The sequence below is a fragment of the Azolla caroliniana genome, unplaced genomic scaffold (genome assembly GCF_043228905.1).
Source record: "Azolla caroliniana isolate FFs.n. ecotype wild unplaced genomic scaffold, voAzoCaro1.0.p SCAF_11, whole genome shotgun sequence".
Classification (NCBI taxonomy): Eukaryota; Viridiplantae; Streptophyta; class Polypodiopsida; order Salviniales; family Salviniaceae; genus Azolla; species Azolla caroliniana.
The window spans coordinates 17,860,295-17,875,277 of NW_028230446.1; the positions used below are offsets into that span (position 1 = coordinate 17,860,295).

Below are 14,983 nucleotides of genomic sequence, written 5' to 3' on the forward strand. Positions count from 1 at the left end.
GAGGAGAGAGGTAATTATTTAATTGTTTTATTAAATATATTCTGAGGCTAGATAAATGCTAATAAATTCAAATTAAAATTAAAGGAAAAATGGGCAGCGAAGGAGTGTCGAAACGCATCATTCATTAATCGATTTATTTATGAGTAAAAATCATTATTGTGTCTGTATTTATTTCTTTTTATTTATTTCATTTCATTTTATGGTGCTTTTTCTTTTCAAATCTTTTTATTTCAGGTTGCCACGTCGGCCCCGACCTTCCACGTCACCCTCGGGACTGCTGACGTGGCCGCCGCCGGCATCCCCCCCCCCCCTGTCTTGACTGATTCGCCGGATTCTTTGCTTTTCCATGTAATTAAAGTTTTTTTCAAAAATGTCTGCTTTTTTTTGGGTCCCATTTTTCTTTTAATGCGTTAAAAGAAAAACATATAAAAAGCTCAAAAATATGTCTGCATGTTTTTAGCTCTTTGCCCTTTTCTGAACAAAAAAAAAAAAAAAAAGAATTACAATTTTTTTATCTTTTTTCCTCTTTTTACTTGCAATAAATATTTTGCTAAACTATTTTTCCTTCTTTTAATTTAAGAAATATTAAAGTAGAAATTCAAAATAGCTTCACTTTTTTTTCTTGTTTGCCTTTTGTTCTTGTTCTTGTTTTTTTTGTTTACATACATATTTGTCTAATTTTTTAATGACATTTTCGAATCACTTATTATATCTAATAATATTTCCTGCTCTTCTTTGTCTCTGATTTCAAGTAAAAACATACTTTTAGCTTTTCTTGCTTTCCCAGATTTTTTAAGGTTGGATTCACACACTTGTAAAACACCATATAATTATGTGGTTCTCTTCTTTCGCCTCATTCTCAAAAGCACAAGTTGTGCCCCTCGATATTTGCCACGGGCCATCCCATTGAATAGAATAGATGTCTACCCAGGTCATGGAAAAGCTTCTTTTTGTTCCTACACAATGAGTCAACGAGAACAAAAAAAAACAACTTACTTCACTAGATGTTGTGACAACACCATGTGTATCCTCCTCGCACCATATGATTGTAATAGAGGTGCGCCATGACATGTGCCACTGATCAGGCTTGCTTGCTGATCCACCCATAGTCTTCTTTATTAAGTGGGACAAATTGCCTTTGAAATGTCAAATGTTTGATCGTGCAAACTGAACTTGTGCAACCATTTTCTTAGGAGAAAAGTATTGTGCTTGTCGAGTAGACATGGAAACAATGTGGCATTTTTCAAAACTAAATTTGTGAAAGCCATTGAAACTTGCTTTTCTTAGGATAACTTTATTATTCAAAATCAATAATATAAAAGAGAAGTTGAGGTTGTGAGTCTATGGAAACTTGCAAAGTCGTAGGAAATGCGTAGTCATAGGAAATGCGAAGTTAAGTTTAAGAAGTCATAACAAATGGCTCTTTGCAAAGACTAAGTTTTTGGCATAAATCATTTTATAAATGCATATCATGTGTTGAATTTATTCGTACAGTATATAATTGAAAGTTGAAACTTTGAGCTTTTGGGACATAAGTATTACATATTATCCCTACAACATCACCTAGGAAAGAACTTCCTAAATGACAATTACAACCATACTATAAGCCAAAGATATGCTTTCAACCTTTGTTATGAAACCTCATGTTGACTAACATCATCCTCGTGTCCATACATTGCATTATGATATAATATAGTTTACAATCTCAACTTTATTTACTGATCTTAAATCTGTTGAAGGACTCAAGCACGTGAAGTTCAACCATAGTGCAAGACAATTTGCTATTATATATCAGGATTGTTGACGACCTATAATGCTAGGCAAGGCAATGTACATCCAAGATATCACCTATGATAATTTAGCAAATATTTCAAAATCGGTTCCCAAAGATGCCACACTAGAATGAAAGCAGCAAGCTTTCAACAAGCCATTTTATTGATGCAGATTTATTTATTTTAAGCACGTCTCACAAAGGCACCAATACAGATAGCTCAAAGAAGAATAAATGGTTTGATAAATCATTCTAAAGAAACCCAAAATCACATATTTGCCATCAAGGGAGCCATAAATAAGAAAAACTACAGGAAATATGAGCAAACATGTACACAAAGGATAAATGAGAGCATAAAAGAACGCTGTCAAAACTTCATATAATCAATATCATAACCATCTTAGTAGTATCAACCATCCCTCTCTTTCTAGCAGTGCTTAAAACTTATGTACATAGCCAACAAGAAGCAAATATTGAAATTTCAACCACAAGAGGTTGTATTCCTAGTATTGTCATTCCATTAACGTTGAATTTTACTGTACAATTTTCCAGGATTAAATTGCTAGAATGTTATAAAATTACTGTTACAAAAGCCAATCTCAATCTTCCAATTACAGTATAATTTGCTACAATCGCCCAAAAATCAAGCTCAACTATGGAGCTCATGACTTTCAGTCCAATGTACTTTAAACACGAAACATTTTCTGGGGCAAATTCACATCCACAATTCATGGATATGATCGAACCAAGTGCACCCACTAATTTCCCACCTGGAGCGTAAGTATTAAAAGTACCTAAAATGTACAGCATACCTGATGCACATAATCTATTTTCTTATTGACATGTGCTTTTTAATGCAGGCACGTCAATGGAATACAAATCCAACTGCCACTTCTACGTACTGACACAATTTTCCCATGAACCAAAAGTTGAGCTAAAACAACCACCACCCTGTCTGGTTGCAAATTCAACAAGTGCACTGCGAGCACTAGCATCCCATGCTCTCACCATGTCACCAAGCATTACCGGTGCAGATAAAAACCTTGCAGCTTTAGTAAACTCCTCTTTTGCTAGCCGATTGAATGGATGACTGAATCATATTGCAAAAAAATATTTAATAATGTCTTTATCTATTCAGCATAATTTTAAAGGATTACAGAAAAAGGTTAAGGTTTGACTTACTTGGCATTAGGATCTGAATCATCCGAAAGAACAAGTGGAGAACAATCAGGATAATGTGATGGTATAAATAATCTCAATGGTGAAATGGGAACCTGAAACAATGGGAAACCTTTTTGAGTGATTATAAAGTACAACCATTCACATTCTCTGTCGTTTCCCCTGTACACTTCCTCCCTTCTCTCTTTCCCAGAGTGTTTCGTCCTTCAGAATTAAATCTTACTTTAGAACTCTAAATTCTTTAGTTCGTTGATCCATAGAAGCTAAGCCATAATAAACTCTCGAAGTGTTTCTTAAGTTACCTATAACATCTATAAGCTTTAAAAAATATTTACTGATGTTGAAAACAAAGTTTTAACTTTTATAAGCTAGCTCTAAAAATTATACCCTTCCCCTTTCCTGGCATCTATCCAAAAAGAGCTTTAAAGAATAGTTTCTGATGACGAAAGCAGAGTTTTCACTTTTATAAGCTAGATCTAAAAAAAATTTAAATCTTCGATAGAAGAAGAAAATATTAAGAATACTTACTACACGGAAGGACCCATTTTGGAATGGATTACTTGGATTAAGAGAAACAGCATTGTAGGTACAGATCACCACTGCACATGTCCTTCCATCTGCTGCCATAGCTTGTATCCCGTCCACATCTATTTCAATATGGGAATCTATAAGCTGTTCATTGATATGGTTTATTTCTTCCTCCAAAGCCTGGTTTATCTGAACCATTAACAGCAAATATAATTAATTATAGGTTGGCTTGAAAGCCATTATAAGTATAACAGAAATACACTCCAGCACAAAATCAATCATTATTATAATTTTCATAGAAATATACTCCAGCACGATATTTCCATGATTCCAACTTGTCTGTATAAGCAGTTGATGCAACTATCATGTATTTAAAAACCAAAAGAACATGGATGTACCATCATACCATGTAAAGCTGGGTTCCTTTTCATGAAATACACGATCCTTACAAGAAGAATCCATATGCACAAGGTAAAGTCATCCATTTGTTTCCTTGTGAGTACAGCATGATAGTTTGTTAATAAGTAACATATCTGACAAACTTCTCATTCACTATCAATGGCATATCTACAAACTACTAAAATCTTCCATGTTTCTTGGAAAAAACTTATTAATACAAATGATCAAGCTCAAAATAATGTGTTTACTGAATGGCCCCAAATTCAAAAATCTTGGGAACCTGAAAATCACTTACTTCAATTTTAGGACGTTTGATCTTTGAAGTTGCTGTAGATTCTGTTTCCAACTCTAAATCATTAGGTCTTTGCAAACTATTAGCAACACTTCCCACAGAAGACATCACACTTAGAGCCATAGAATCAATCCTTCTCTTAACTTTTCTGTTGATAATACTCCCATCTGGTGAAGCTAGTGCTCTAGCTTGTGCCTTGGACTTTGTGACGTGTGATAAGTCCTCACCCACTACAGCTCTTGATTGGGTGCCAAGTGCAGAACCTCCTGATAAGTTCACTATTGCACTGCCACTCCCATCTGGTGATCCTAGTCCCCTGGCTTGTACTTTAGTTTTTGTAACCTGTGATAAGTCCTCCACTCTCGATTGGGTATAAGGTGCAGGACCTCCCAGCTTATCTGGTAAGTTGACTACTGTATTGGCATTCCCCTCTGGTAAGGTTAGTGCTCTAGCTTGCGTCCTGCACTTTGTAACTTGGGATAAATCCTCCCCGACCACAGCTCTTGATTGGATACCAGGTGCAGAACCTCCCAACTTATCTGTTAAGTTCACCAACGTACTAATGTCTCTCACTGCAGATGCCAATGCCCTAGATGACATAGAGTTCATCTGCCAAAATTACCAAAGTAGGGTTAAACAAACCCTCCCCTCAGAAACCAGTTAATAAGGTATTTCCTGTTTACCACCTCCCTAGTTAATAAGGTAATCCTTTTTTACAATCTGAAAATTTGTTGTTTAGGATTCCATGCCCAATTCTGTTTTAATTATGTACACTCAAAAACATTCACACCAAATATTTCATTATGTTCTCAATAAATTAAATTAAGAACAAATCACACTCTTACCTCTGATATCTTTTCATGCTTGTCAGTTCTTTATCGTTTCATTATGTTCTCAAAAATCAAAATGCTGATGGACATACAATACGTGTAAGAAAGTAAAATAAAAGAATTAAAAGGATAAATAGTAACTAACCACTTTTAATATTCGCTCAAGTGGAGGCTTGCTTGGAGTTTGCTTATCCTCTGACAACACACCAAGATTAGCTTGCAAACGATCTGAATTGCTGATCATATTTTGTGGACTTGGTGTATAATCGTGCATTAATGGTGACAATCCCGGTGGACCACCAATAAAGGATTGTTGTACATTTGCCACATTAGCAGGAAGGCTATTTGCTCCAATCACTGAAGATATAGGAGTAAGGGGTTTTAATCCCGAATCTTCTTGCAATGGTGCAGGAGAAGAAATCATAAAAGGCGGGGTGGCAGCCTGAACAGGTGTTCCAATTTTGGGAATGCTAAGAGAAGCAGCATTCAGGGTTTGCAGATCATTTTGGGGCGACATTTGTGGAGGTGAAGAAAGTTGTGGAGAAGCAACAGCTTGTGAAGTTAGAGCATTTTGTTGATGCTGTAATTGTTGCAGTATTCCTCGTGGATGTTGCTGATGAATAAGCATTTGTTTAATAGCCGTTTGCTTAGCAACCTTATTATCAGCTATTGTATCCGGAAGCTGTTGATTTTGCTGTGCCTGCATGATTTGAGTGGCTTGCTGTTGTTTCTGCTGTAATTGTTCCTGATGGTGCTGAAGTTGTCTTTGCTGCAAATGGCGTTGCTGCTGATCCTTCAATAAACGGGCTTGAAGCAGTTGTTGTTCTTGCTGTTGCTGCTGCATTGAGCTTGGTTGCTGTAACCCACTAAGAGTACTCTGCCCATAAGGTGGTAAGTTACTCTGAAGCAGTGCATTTGCAATAGGACCTTGCAAACCATTCAGTAAACTAGACTGAGATGAAGTGACAACATTCTGTTGAATAGAAGTCGTAGTTGATTGTAGCATTCCCAAACTGCTGCTTGATTGACTATTGGTTGGATGCAAGTCTTGTATTGAAGGCACTGTCTTGTCTGATTGCAAGTTCTGAGATGGCTGAAGTGTTTGTTGTTGAACTTGTTGAGCTTGCCCTTGACCAGGAGCTGGTGGTGAGGGTACTTGCTGCTGATGCTGCTGCTGTTGTTGCGGATGTTGCTGTGGATGTTGCTGCTGCTGTTGTTGCTGCGGATGTTGCTGCGGATGTTGCTGCTGTTGCTGCTGTTGCTGCTGCTGTTGTGAAGGGGCCTGTTTACGACGTTTGAAAGTTTCCATTATGCTGACTATTTGTTTCTCAAATGCTTCAACCTTAACTTGGTTGAATTCCTTTGGTAGATTTCCTTTGGGAGCCACAAGGTATGGGATCATTCGTTGCAGAACAGTCTTGTAGCTTGATAATTTAGCATGTTGCTCGTGTGGCATAGACTGAATAAAAAAGGAAGAGTACGTAGCATAATCATCAATTTATATTCAATGCATATCAAAAGTAACATGCAATGTAAATATGAAACTGTTCACAAATGACAGGATATTGCACACTAGAATAATTCACTCTGATGAAAGGGCTTACTGAATCAACATACTAAAACACAAGTATACACATGAATATGTAGGTGTCATGATGGGTGCCTGCAGTTAACACAAGTTTCTATTATTTGCTAGAAATGTGTTCCGATATGAAAACATTCAATTTATTTCAGCCAAAATTCTCAATGCAATCAATTATTAACATCACAATGATCATTCCCGTAATAAATGCAAGATCAAGTTACTGATTCCAATATCAATAACAAGACTGACATCTCAAACAAATAAAGAGATCGAAAAGGAAAACGAGAACAAGTTTTGAGGTTTCAAGACCAAGTTCATAGATTCCAAGAAGAACATGCAAGATCAAAATTTCCAGGTTTCAATATCACAATCACCTTTTGCATTGCAAGATTGAAAGCCAACGATGTCATTAAGCCATAGAAAAAATTCCAGCAAACTATGACCTATATCCCAAGTGGTAGAAACTTCACCAGACAAGTGAAACATTTGAACATGTTTCAGCCGTGACATTCATCAGAAGTTTTTCGTATTGTTAGTAACTGTACCTGTTGGCTTCTTTGCGCAAGCAAATTACAAAGATCCCTCAAGTCATTAAGGTATTTCTCCTTCAAAGCCTGCATCTGCAATAACACAATGAAGCATGTGGACAGTCAGAAAGATGATTAAACCATTAAAACAAACTACTTACACAAACACCATAAAAGTTAATAGAACTTCAAACAAAAAAGGGATAGATAGCATTGCAAACTAATGTTAACGAAACCAACAACAAAACATAATCTGAATAGCTAAAAAAGAATGGATGCCAGTAATACAACAGCTATTTCATCAGGGTGCAACATACTAAATTCATGTGGTTGGAATTTTTGGAGTCAATTGAATGACCTATTTCTGATTCATACTTTTCTAGCATAGTGTTCCATTATCTCTAGCTTGAAACTCAAAATAAATCTTTGATAGACTTTAGGCAGGAAATACCCTGATCACATGAAATAAATGAATTCTTTTTCATTTGAAATAACTTTACCACTTGAAAGACAGCAAGCAAAAACCTTGATCATGAAATACTAATAGAAATAAAAGGGGTTATCTTACCTTTGTCCAAACAATGTCCTGTATCTCAGCTTCTGTGAGTACATTCTGTGAGGATGAGTCAACAGGTGCTGTAAAAAACACATAATTCCTAAATAATGATCACGGTATCTGTAAACTTTCATAGTATCATGAAAGTTCACGTATAAGCTTACCAGATGAAACTTCTGTCATTCCCCGTTGGAATTGGACCTGCGCTATTTGGTTTTGATCTGTTGAAGTAGATGAATGTTGCATTGCCAGGTTGCTTTGCTGAGAAAGTCTCTGTTGTTGGTCAATTTGACTTGGTCCTGATTGTGGTTGCTGTGATAGCAATGCTGATTGCTGAATAGAAAGTAGGGATGAAGTTGTATGTGGTTGAGATGGTTGCAGCTGAGGCTGTGTTTGTGATTGTGTCAATAAAGCTGCTAGGGGAACCATTGTCTGTTGTGATTGAACTTGTGTTTGTCCTTGCATTTGTCCTTGTGCTTGTGTTTGTGAGTGTGGCTGCAGAGGTTGAGCCACTTTTACTTGCTGGTTCAAATTTTGTGCCTGTTGCACTGATTGACCTGACCATGTTTGTGGGAGCTGCATTGGTTGCAATCCAGAAATAGAATGTTGTTGCTGCTGTAGTTGCTGTTGTTGCTGAAGTTGCTGTTGTTGTTGCTGTTGCTGCTGTTGCAGTTGCTGTTGTTGCTGTTGTTGCTGTTGTTGCTGTTGTTGCTGTTGTTGTTGTTGCTGCTGTTGTTGTTGCTGTTGTTGTTGCTGCTGTTGTTGTTGCTGTTGTTGCTGTTGTTGCTGTTGCTGCTGTTGCTGCTGCTGCTGTTGCTGTTGTTGTTGTTGTTGTTGTTGCTGCTGCTGCTGGTTCTGTTGTTGTTGCTGTTGAGATAAATTCGTAAGACTTGAAGAGGGTTGCTGAAGCATAGCTGGTTGTTGAATCAACGACTGTGACTGTTGAGGCTGTAGGATTGATTGTTGTTGGTATTTTTGTTTCAATAACTGGTGCATGCGCTGTTGGGATAACAGAGTATGGGACGACTGTTGTTGCTGTTGCTGCTGCTGCTGCTGCTGCTGTTGTTGGAGCTGTTGCTGTGGTTGTTGGGGAAGCTGTTGCTGTTGAAGCTGCTGATGTGGTAGTGACTGCTGAAGCTGTTGTTGTTGAAGTTGCTGCTGTGGTAGTGACTGCTGAAGCTGTTGTTGTTGCTGCTGAAGAAGGGGCTGTTGAAGCTGCTGCTGTTGCTGGGTTGTTTGTTGTTGCTGTTGCTGTTGTTGTTGCTGAAGTTGCTGCGCTCCTTGCAACTGCTGTTGTTGTTGCTGCTGCTGCTGTTGGAGTTGCTGAGTCCCTGGCAACTGTTGTTGCTGTTGTTGTATCAGTGGTGCTTGAGGTTGTGATGCTGCCTGAGGTTGTACCACAGGCAATACTGGCACTGGCTGTGATTGTTGCATTTGCTGCTGCTGTGGTTGTGCATTAACTAATTGTTGCTGTTGAAGATGTGGTTGCATTATCGAGCCAGGATGTGCTGCTGATCCTCCACCCGTTACCGCTTGTTGTTGTTGCTGCTGCTGTTGTTGTCTTGCCATCTGTAACCTCTGTTTCAACAGGGCATTGTTCGTGTTAAGTGCACTGCCACTTATATTTGGTACACTAAGGTTCGGCTGTCCTGTGACATGTTGCAAAGAAGCCGTTTGTTGGGCAGTATGTTGACCCATGCTAGCAACACTTGAAGCCAAACCAGATGAGCTTTGTATTCCACTAGCCATTGGCATGCCAGCAGGCGGAGCAGATTGAGGATTTTGCTGCCATGACTGAACTTGACCTATACCTGAATTCATATTCTGTGTTTGACTCTGCGGTGGATGTTGTTGCAAGGGGATCATAGCTGCACACAAGTTTTCACAGTAAACAAGTCATATCATGTATCACAACATGAGCACTTCCACATATACTCTACTTTATTATATCTGATGCTAATATATATTACCTATACGGGTGACAGCATAATGACTAGTTGAAAAATGCTTAATCCCACGTGTATATTATCCCATACGAGTGGTGGTATATATGATGTATGGCTGCAAAACATTTCTATATTTACATGTCTCCTATTTCACTGTATTCATGGGCCACTATTTGCACAACCAGAAATAGGAAAGAGTGCCTGAACACGCATACTAAGGACATGAAAGAATAAGTAGAACATAGTGTGGACATTTATGATAAAGTATACATGAACCAATATGAGAAATCTTCATAGATGTCCTTTTCAATGTGAGGTTAAGAGATACATTATTCATAAAGATTTTATCCTCATCGTCAAGCTATGGAAACTCTAGGCATTCTATTTCAGCCAGAAATGTGTCTTTTGTTGTAAAAAACAGTAAACCAGAAAACCAGTCACACACAAAGGTCATATTTCAAGTTACTGTGTATTTTCACAGTTGAGGACTTCAAAGTCAAGAAATTTGAGAAAACTTTACTATCAGCCATGTGCCTTTTCGTGCATCATACTAGTAAGAAAATCCAGAAAAAAAAAGCAAAATTTAGCATTGAATATATAAGTTAATTTTAGACGAACTAAATGGAGAGAGAAATCAAATTCACATGTAGAATGCATGCACTACAGTTAAATTCCGAGTTATATATTTGCATTATATTTAAGTGTAACATTGTGTCAGCAAATAAAATGCAGACAATAACTGGAGAGAGAGAGAGAGAGATGTGAAGCTATGTAGATCCGTACATGTACTACGGTTAAATTCCGAGCTATATATTTGCATTATTTTTAAGTGTAACTACGTAGAATGCATGTATACAGTTAAATTCCGAGCTATATATTCGCATTATTTTTAAGTGTAACATTGTGTCAGCAAATAAAATGCAGAAAATAACTGGAGAGAGAGAGAGAGATGTGAAGCTATGTAGATCCTTACAAGTATCCATTGGTTGGGTAGAGCTTTGAGATGTAACAGTTGAACTTGTGGACAAAGCACCAGCATTCGCTCCACTCTGTGTCCGCGACTCCAAGTTGAGCATCTTCAATGATATTTTCTTTAGGTAATCGTGCTATAAAGATTAAGATCAAAAATAGGCAAAAAATTAATAATACCAATAATAAAACAAGAAAATGTGATGAATGTGGAGCAAACTTTATGTAGCTATACCTGATCAGTGGCAGCAAAGAATATTTTCTCCTCAAAACGAGCAGCAATTTTCAGAAGTTCAGTCATGCCATCTTGGCCAGAGAGGGGCATATGCCTTTGCAACGTATCCATTCTATGTGCACAAAAACACATCATTTGAATTGCTTTCAAGAAAATATTCTCTCACAAATTATTTCTCACATTGGTTCACCTCACATGCATTGGTCAAGACACATGGCCTACACATAACATTTACACATGGCCTATACATTGGTTCGTATGGCATTTCAGACAGTATTCACATTGTTGATCGCCCTCTTACATCTATTCTAAGCAAATAATAATAACGACAATCCCAATGCATCGCCGTTCTATATCTACTCGAAGAAAAAATAACAATGGGCAAGACCAATGCATCATTAGTTATATCTCCAAAAAGAACGAAGTTTTCTCAAGGAATTGTCCAGACATTTTTCATAATTCTGTTAAGTTATTAACCCGGCACACGCATACATGCACGCAATACTTAATCAGGTCAAGAATATTAGCAGAGACTAATTAGGCATGTATTCATCAGCCACGCAACACATACACACAATCACTCAACAGATCAAGTATACATGTCTTCTCCCCTCATACATGTCTTCTCCCCTCATTGCTTCGTGCATAATAACAATTACATCCATTTTTACGCGAGACAGAACAAACAAGAGAGGAACCCCTTTTCTTATGTAGAGAGAAGATCAAAAGATCATCATCAGAGGAACGCAAGAGACTGGTTTTCGTCTTTTTTTTTTGTTTTTATTTTGGGGGGGGGGGTGGGGGGGAGGGATCAGAAGGAAGAACAGAAATAGTTACATCCTGTTGACGATCTTATGCCGTGAGTCCTGAGTGAGGGTGGATCTCCAGTTGCTGTCCATGGTGTTTTTCTTCTCCTTCGGTCTCTGTATTCTTCTTTTTCTTCGGAGAACAGAGGAGCAGGAGGAGAGACAGAGGAGGAGAAGAAATCAAGTATACATATATGTATGTATGTATGTATGTATGTATGTATGTATGTATGTATGCATGTATGTATGTATGACCCAAAAAGAGTGCATAGAGTCAAAAAGTCATGTTGAATTATATTCCCTTGGGCCATCACACAAACGTGTTTCCTCGACTCACACAAGACTCTCTTTTTATCACTTTCATCTCTCTTTTTTCGTCCTTCTTCTCTTGGAATACTATGGATATGTTACGTGTAGTTCAAACTTACAGTTTCTCGTTCGTTGTTGGCTATATAGAAATGTAATGCAAGACAATGTCAAGCTCTGATTTGTCACTTGTTACTTGTTGTCCGTATAAGAGGTACGGGGATAGATGAGTGCGAGTCTTTGGGTGAAACGTATTGGTATACGTGTATGTGTAATTTGCACAAGAGTGAGTATGAATGTTCGTATTGTATGAACACATGTACATGTGTGTGCATGTGTGTAAAATATGAAAGAGTGTGAATGAGTTGGGTGTGTAAAGGGATAGAGGGGTATCCACTCCTGTGGATCACATTGAGGTATGATCCTCTTTTCCTATATAACCCCATATGGGGCATGAATAATGGCAACAAGAAGCTTCCTCTCTAATCTCTCTCTCCCCCTCACGCTCAACCCCTTGGGAGGGGGGTGGGACAATGCCTTGCACGTTGAACCCATCGTGCCCTTAGCAATTATCCAAAATATTTAATATGTTTGGCTCTCTCTAAGTGAACTCTTCAACAACCTTGTCCTCATTTTGATTCGGCTCCTCCTTTGTCTCCTACTCTTGTTGTTGCTCCAACTTTTCTTCTTCCTTTGGCTGCTACTCTTTGCCATTCGCTTTCAGCAAATCCTCTTCAGTAATTCGAGCCAACTCGGACTGGTCCTCCAAGTTCGGCGTCCACACTTTAATCGGTTGCTAGCCGTTTCGGCTTCACTCCTTGTTCGTTTTCCACTCCAAAGGGTATCAATCAATAATGTCAAACAAATAGTTAATGCATAACCACTTGTTCAACTATGGTCTACATGGTTTTATTTTGGACATAAAGATACAGAGGTGGTTGTTGCGTACAAGGTTCAAGAGTGGTTTTTGCAAACAACCCCTCTTCTAATGGCTAAGTTTATAACTTTGTGTATATTTTAATAATTGGGAAGCATCATCCACCAAACAAGGCTAATTCTGAGGACATCGTTGCCTCTATAAGGGGAAGAGTCCAAAATAACCCAAAAACGTTGTTGTATTACTTGAGTGTCCTAAGTTTTGTTAAGAATTTGTTGGGCATCACATCTTGAATGCTACAAATTGGGAATACATAGAAGACCCTATTAGCTAAGACTGACATTGTGCTCTACAGATCAAGAGTAAGATAGAGTGTTTTTTAAGTAGTTAACTTATACATTAGCAACTCAAGAGTAGTTGATTCTCACTCTCTCAACTTGCCAATGAAAGAGTAGATAGTGGTGCATTCCCACACCTCAAGGTGGCTCTCAAGAAGTACATCCAAGTAAGAAATAGCTTTCGGTGATGACAACAAAAGATGCTCCATCTTTGGCACCATTGTTAAGAAATAGAAACTAGCCATGAACTTTCCACAAGCACATACCATGATGGAGCTTGTGGAAGAGCCACCTACCAACTTGAACTTGTCATTCTTTTATTTATTAGTGATGAACTTCGCAACACTAAAACACATCTCTTAATTGACAACGTTCTTCCTCGACATCCATATCGTTGGGTTGAAGGATAGTAGCAAATTGGATGAGAATGGTTCGCTGTCAATCTTGAACCTCTAGCTTTGCTACTACTTGCACTTGCTCTCTTAATCGACAACGTTCTTCCTCGACATCCATATTGTTGGGTTGAAGGATAGTAGCAAATTGGATGAGAATGGTTGTCTGTCAATCTTGAACCTCTAGCTTTGCTACTACTTGCGCTTGCTCTCTCTCTTTTCTCTCTCTCTCTCTCTCAATAGAAAATAATTATTAAACAATATACACATATGAAGGTTGAGAAACAATAACACACCACTTATATTATTGAAGAATGCTGAAATCCCCTTGAGGCGCGACTATTCCATCAAACAACCGTATGTTGAAGGAGTGTTTTACCAACTACCAAACAAACATGACACACAATCTCTCCCCCAACTTTCTTTCGTCTATCCTCTCAATTGGTCAAAAGCCCTTAGGATGTTGGTAGAATTACAATTATGATACCTCTTAATTATGAATAGTATACTACATGATTTTCAGCCATTTATCTAATATTGATCTTTTGCCCCGCCCATCCCCTAGAATCCCATACCTTTTCCATCCACAAAACAATAACAAATTTGGTGGTTGATGGCTCTTATTCATATGTCATGGTTGTAACTTGTCACAAAAATGAATCCTTACTGAAATTGGATGAGTACTATTCTAGAATGGATTGAGGTTTTATTCTAAATTATGAAACATTCACAAATTTAAAAGAACCGGTATAATGTAGTCTTCTTGAAGGAATCAAATACCAGAGCACTTCATCTCTCTTTTTCAGAAGACAACAGATCCAAAAGGCTTAGGTAATAAAACTGTCACTAGAGAATCTATCGGCTTGTCAATCGTCAAATACTATTCTAGGAAAGTTTAAACATAAGCGGAATGCCACAGTGAAAGGGATGTGGAAAGAGAAGGGCCTCCAAAGGAAGGAGAGGGATTTGAACCCTCGATAAACAACGATCTACTTTGCATTTTCGGTGCCACACGTTAAGCCCCTCGGTCACCCCTTCCTTTTAAGGTCTACTTTTTCAAATACTCTTGACACATTCTAGAGATTTCGGTAGCAAAAGTTGCAAGCAAGATGGTGATCCACACATAAAGATCAAATAGTTCTAATTCTTTTACGCACAAATCTAGTATTCACTACTCCAGATTATTCTTAGAGATATCAGTGATATTTGAGATTGGCATAATATAAAGCAAGAATATTGTACATATGAATCTTCTCTATACCATAGAAATCCTTTTTACGTTTGAATGGGTAGAATTCGAGAAGAAGAAAAACACATGGTTTGTTTTTTTGGGAAGGTTACCATAAACAAGCTTCAACACTCTCTGTTTCTCCATCCATCAAAAGGAGATTAATCTATTACACTATTTTTTAATCTCTGGTTGCAAATTAAAACACGTAAAATGATG

At 37.8% G+C, this 14,983-nt stretch overlaps 1 protein-coding gene across 1 annotated transcript; it reads right to left on the reverse strand.

The window, feature by feature from the left end:
* Positions 1-2,360: 2,360 nt before the first annotated feature.
* On the reverse strand, positions 2,361-11,785 carry LOC147858199 (uncharacterized). Its single transcript, XM_087326842.1, has 11 exons — positions 11,655-11,785; positions 10,818-10,929; positions 10,587-10,719; positions 7,832-9,535; positions 7,680-7,747; positions 7,130-7,204; positions 5,145-6,458; positions 4,173-4,778; positions 3,479-3,667; positions 2,954-3,045; positions 2,361-2,861 (listed from the first exon to the last, which is right to left on the reverse strand). Exons 1-11 carry the CDS (start codon positions 11,714-11,716, stop codon positions 2,666-2,668), a joined length of 4,551 nt encoding a protein of 1,516 aa, XP_087182968.1. The 5' UTR covers positions 11,717-11,785; the 3' UTR covers positions 2,361-2,665.
* Positions 11,786-14,983: the final 3,198 nt, after the last annotated feature.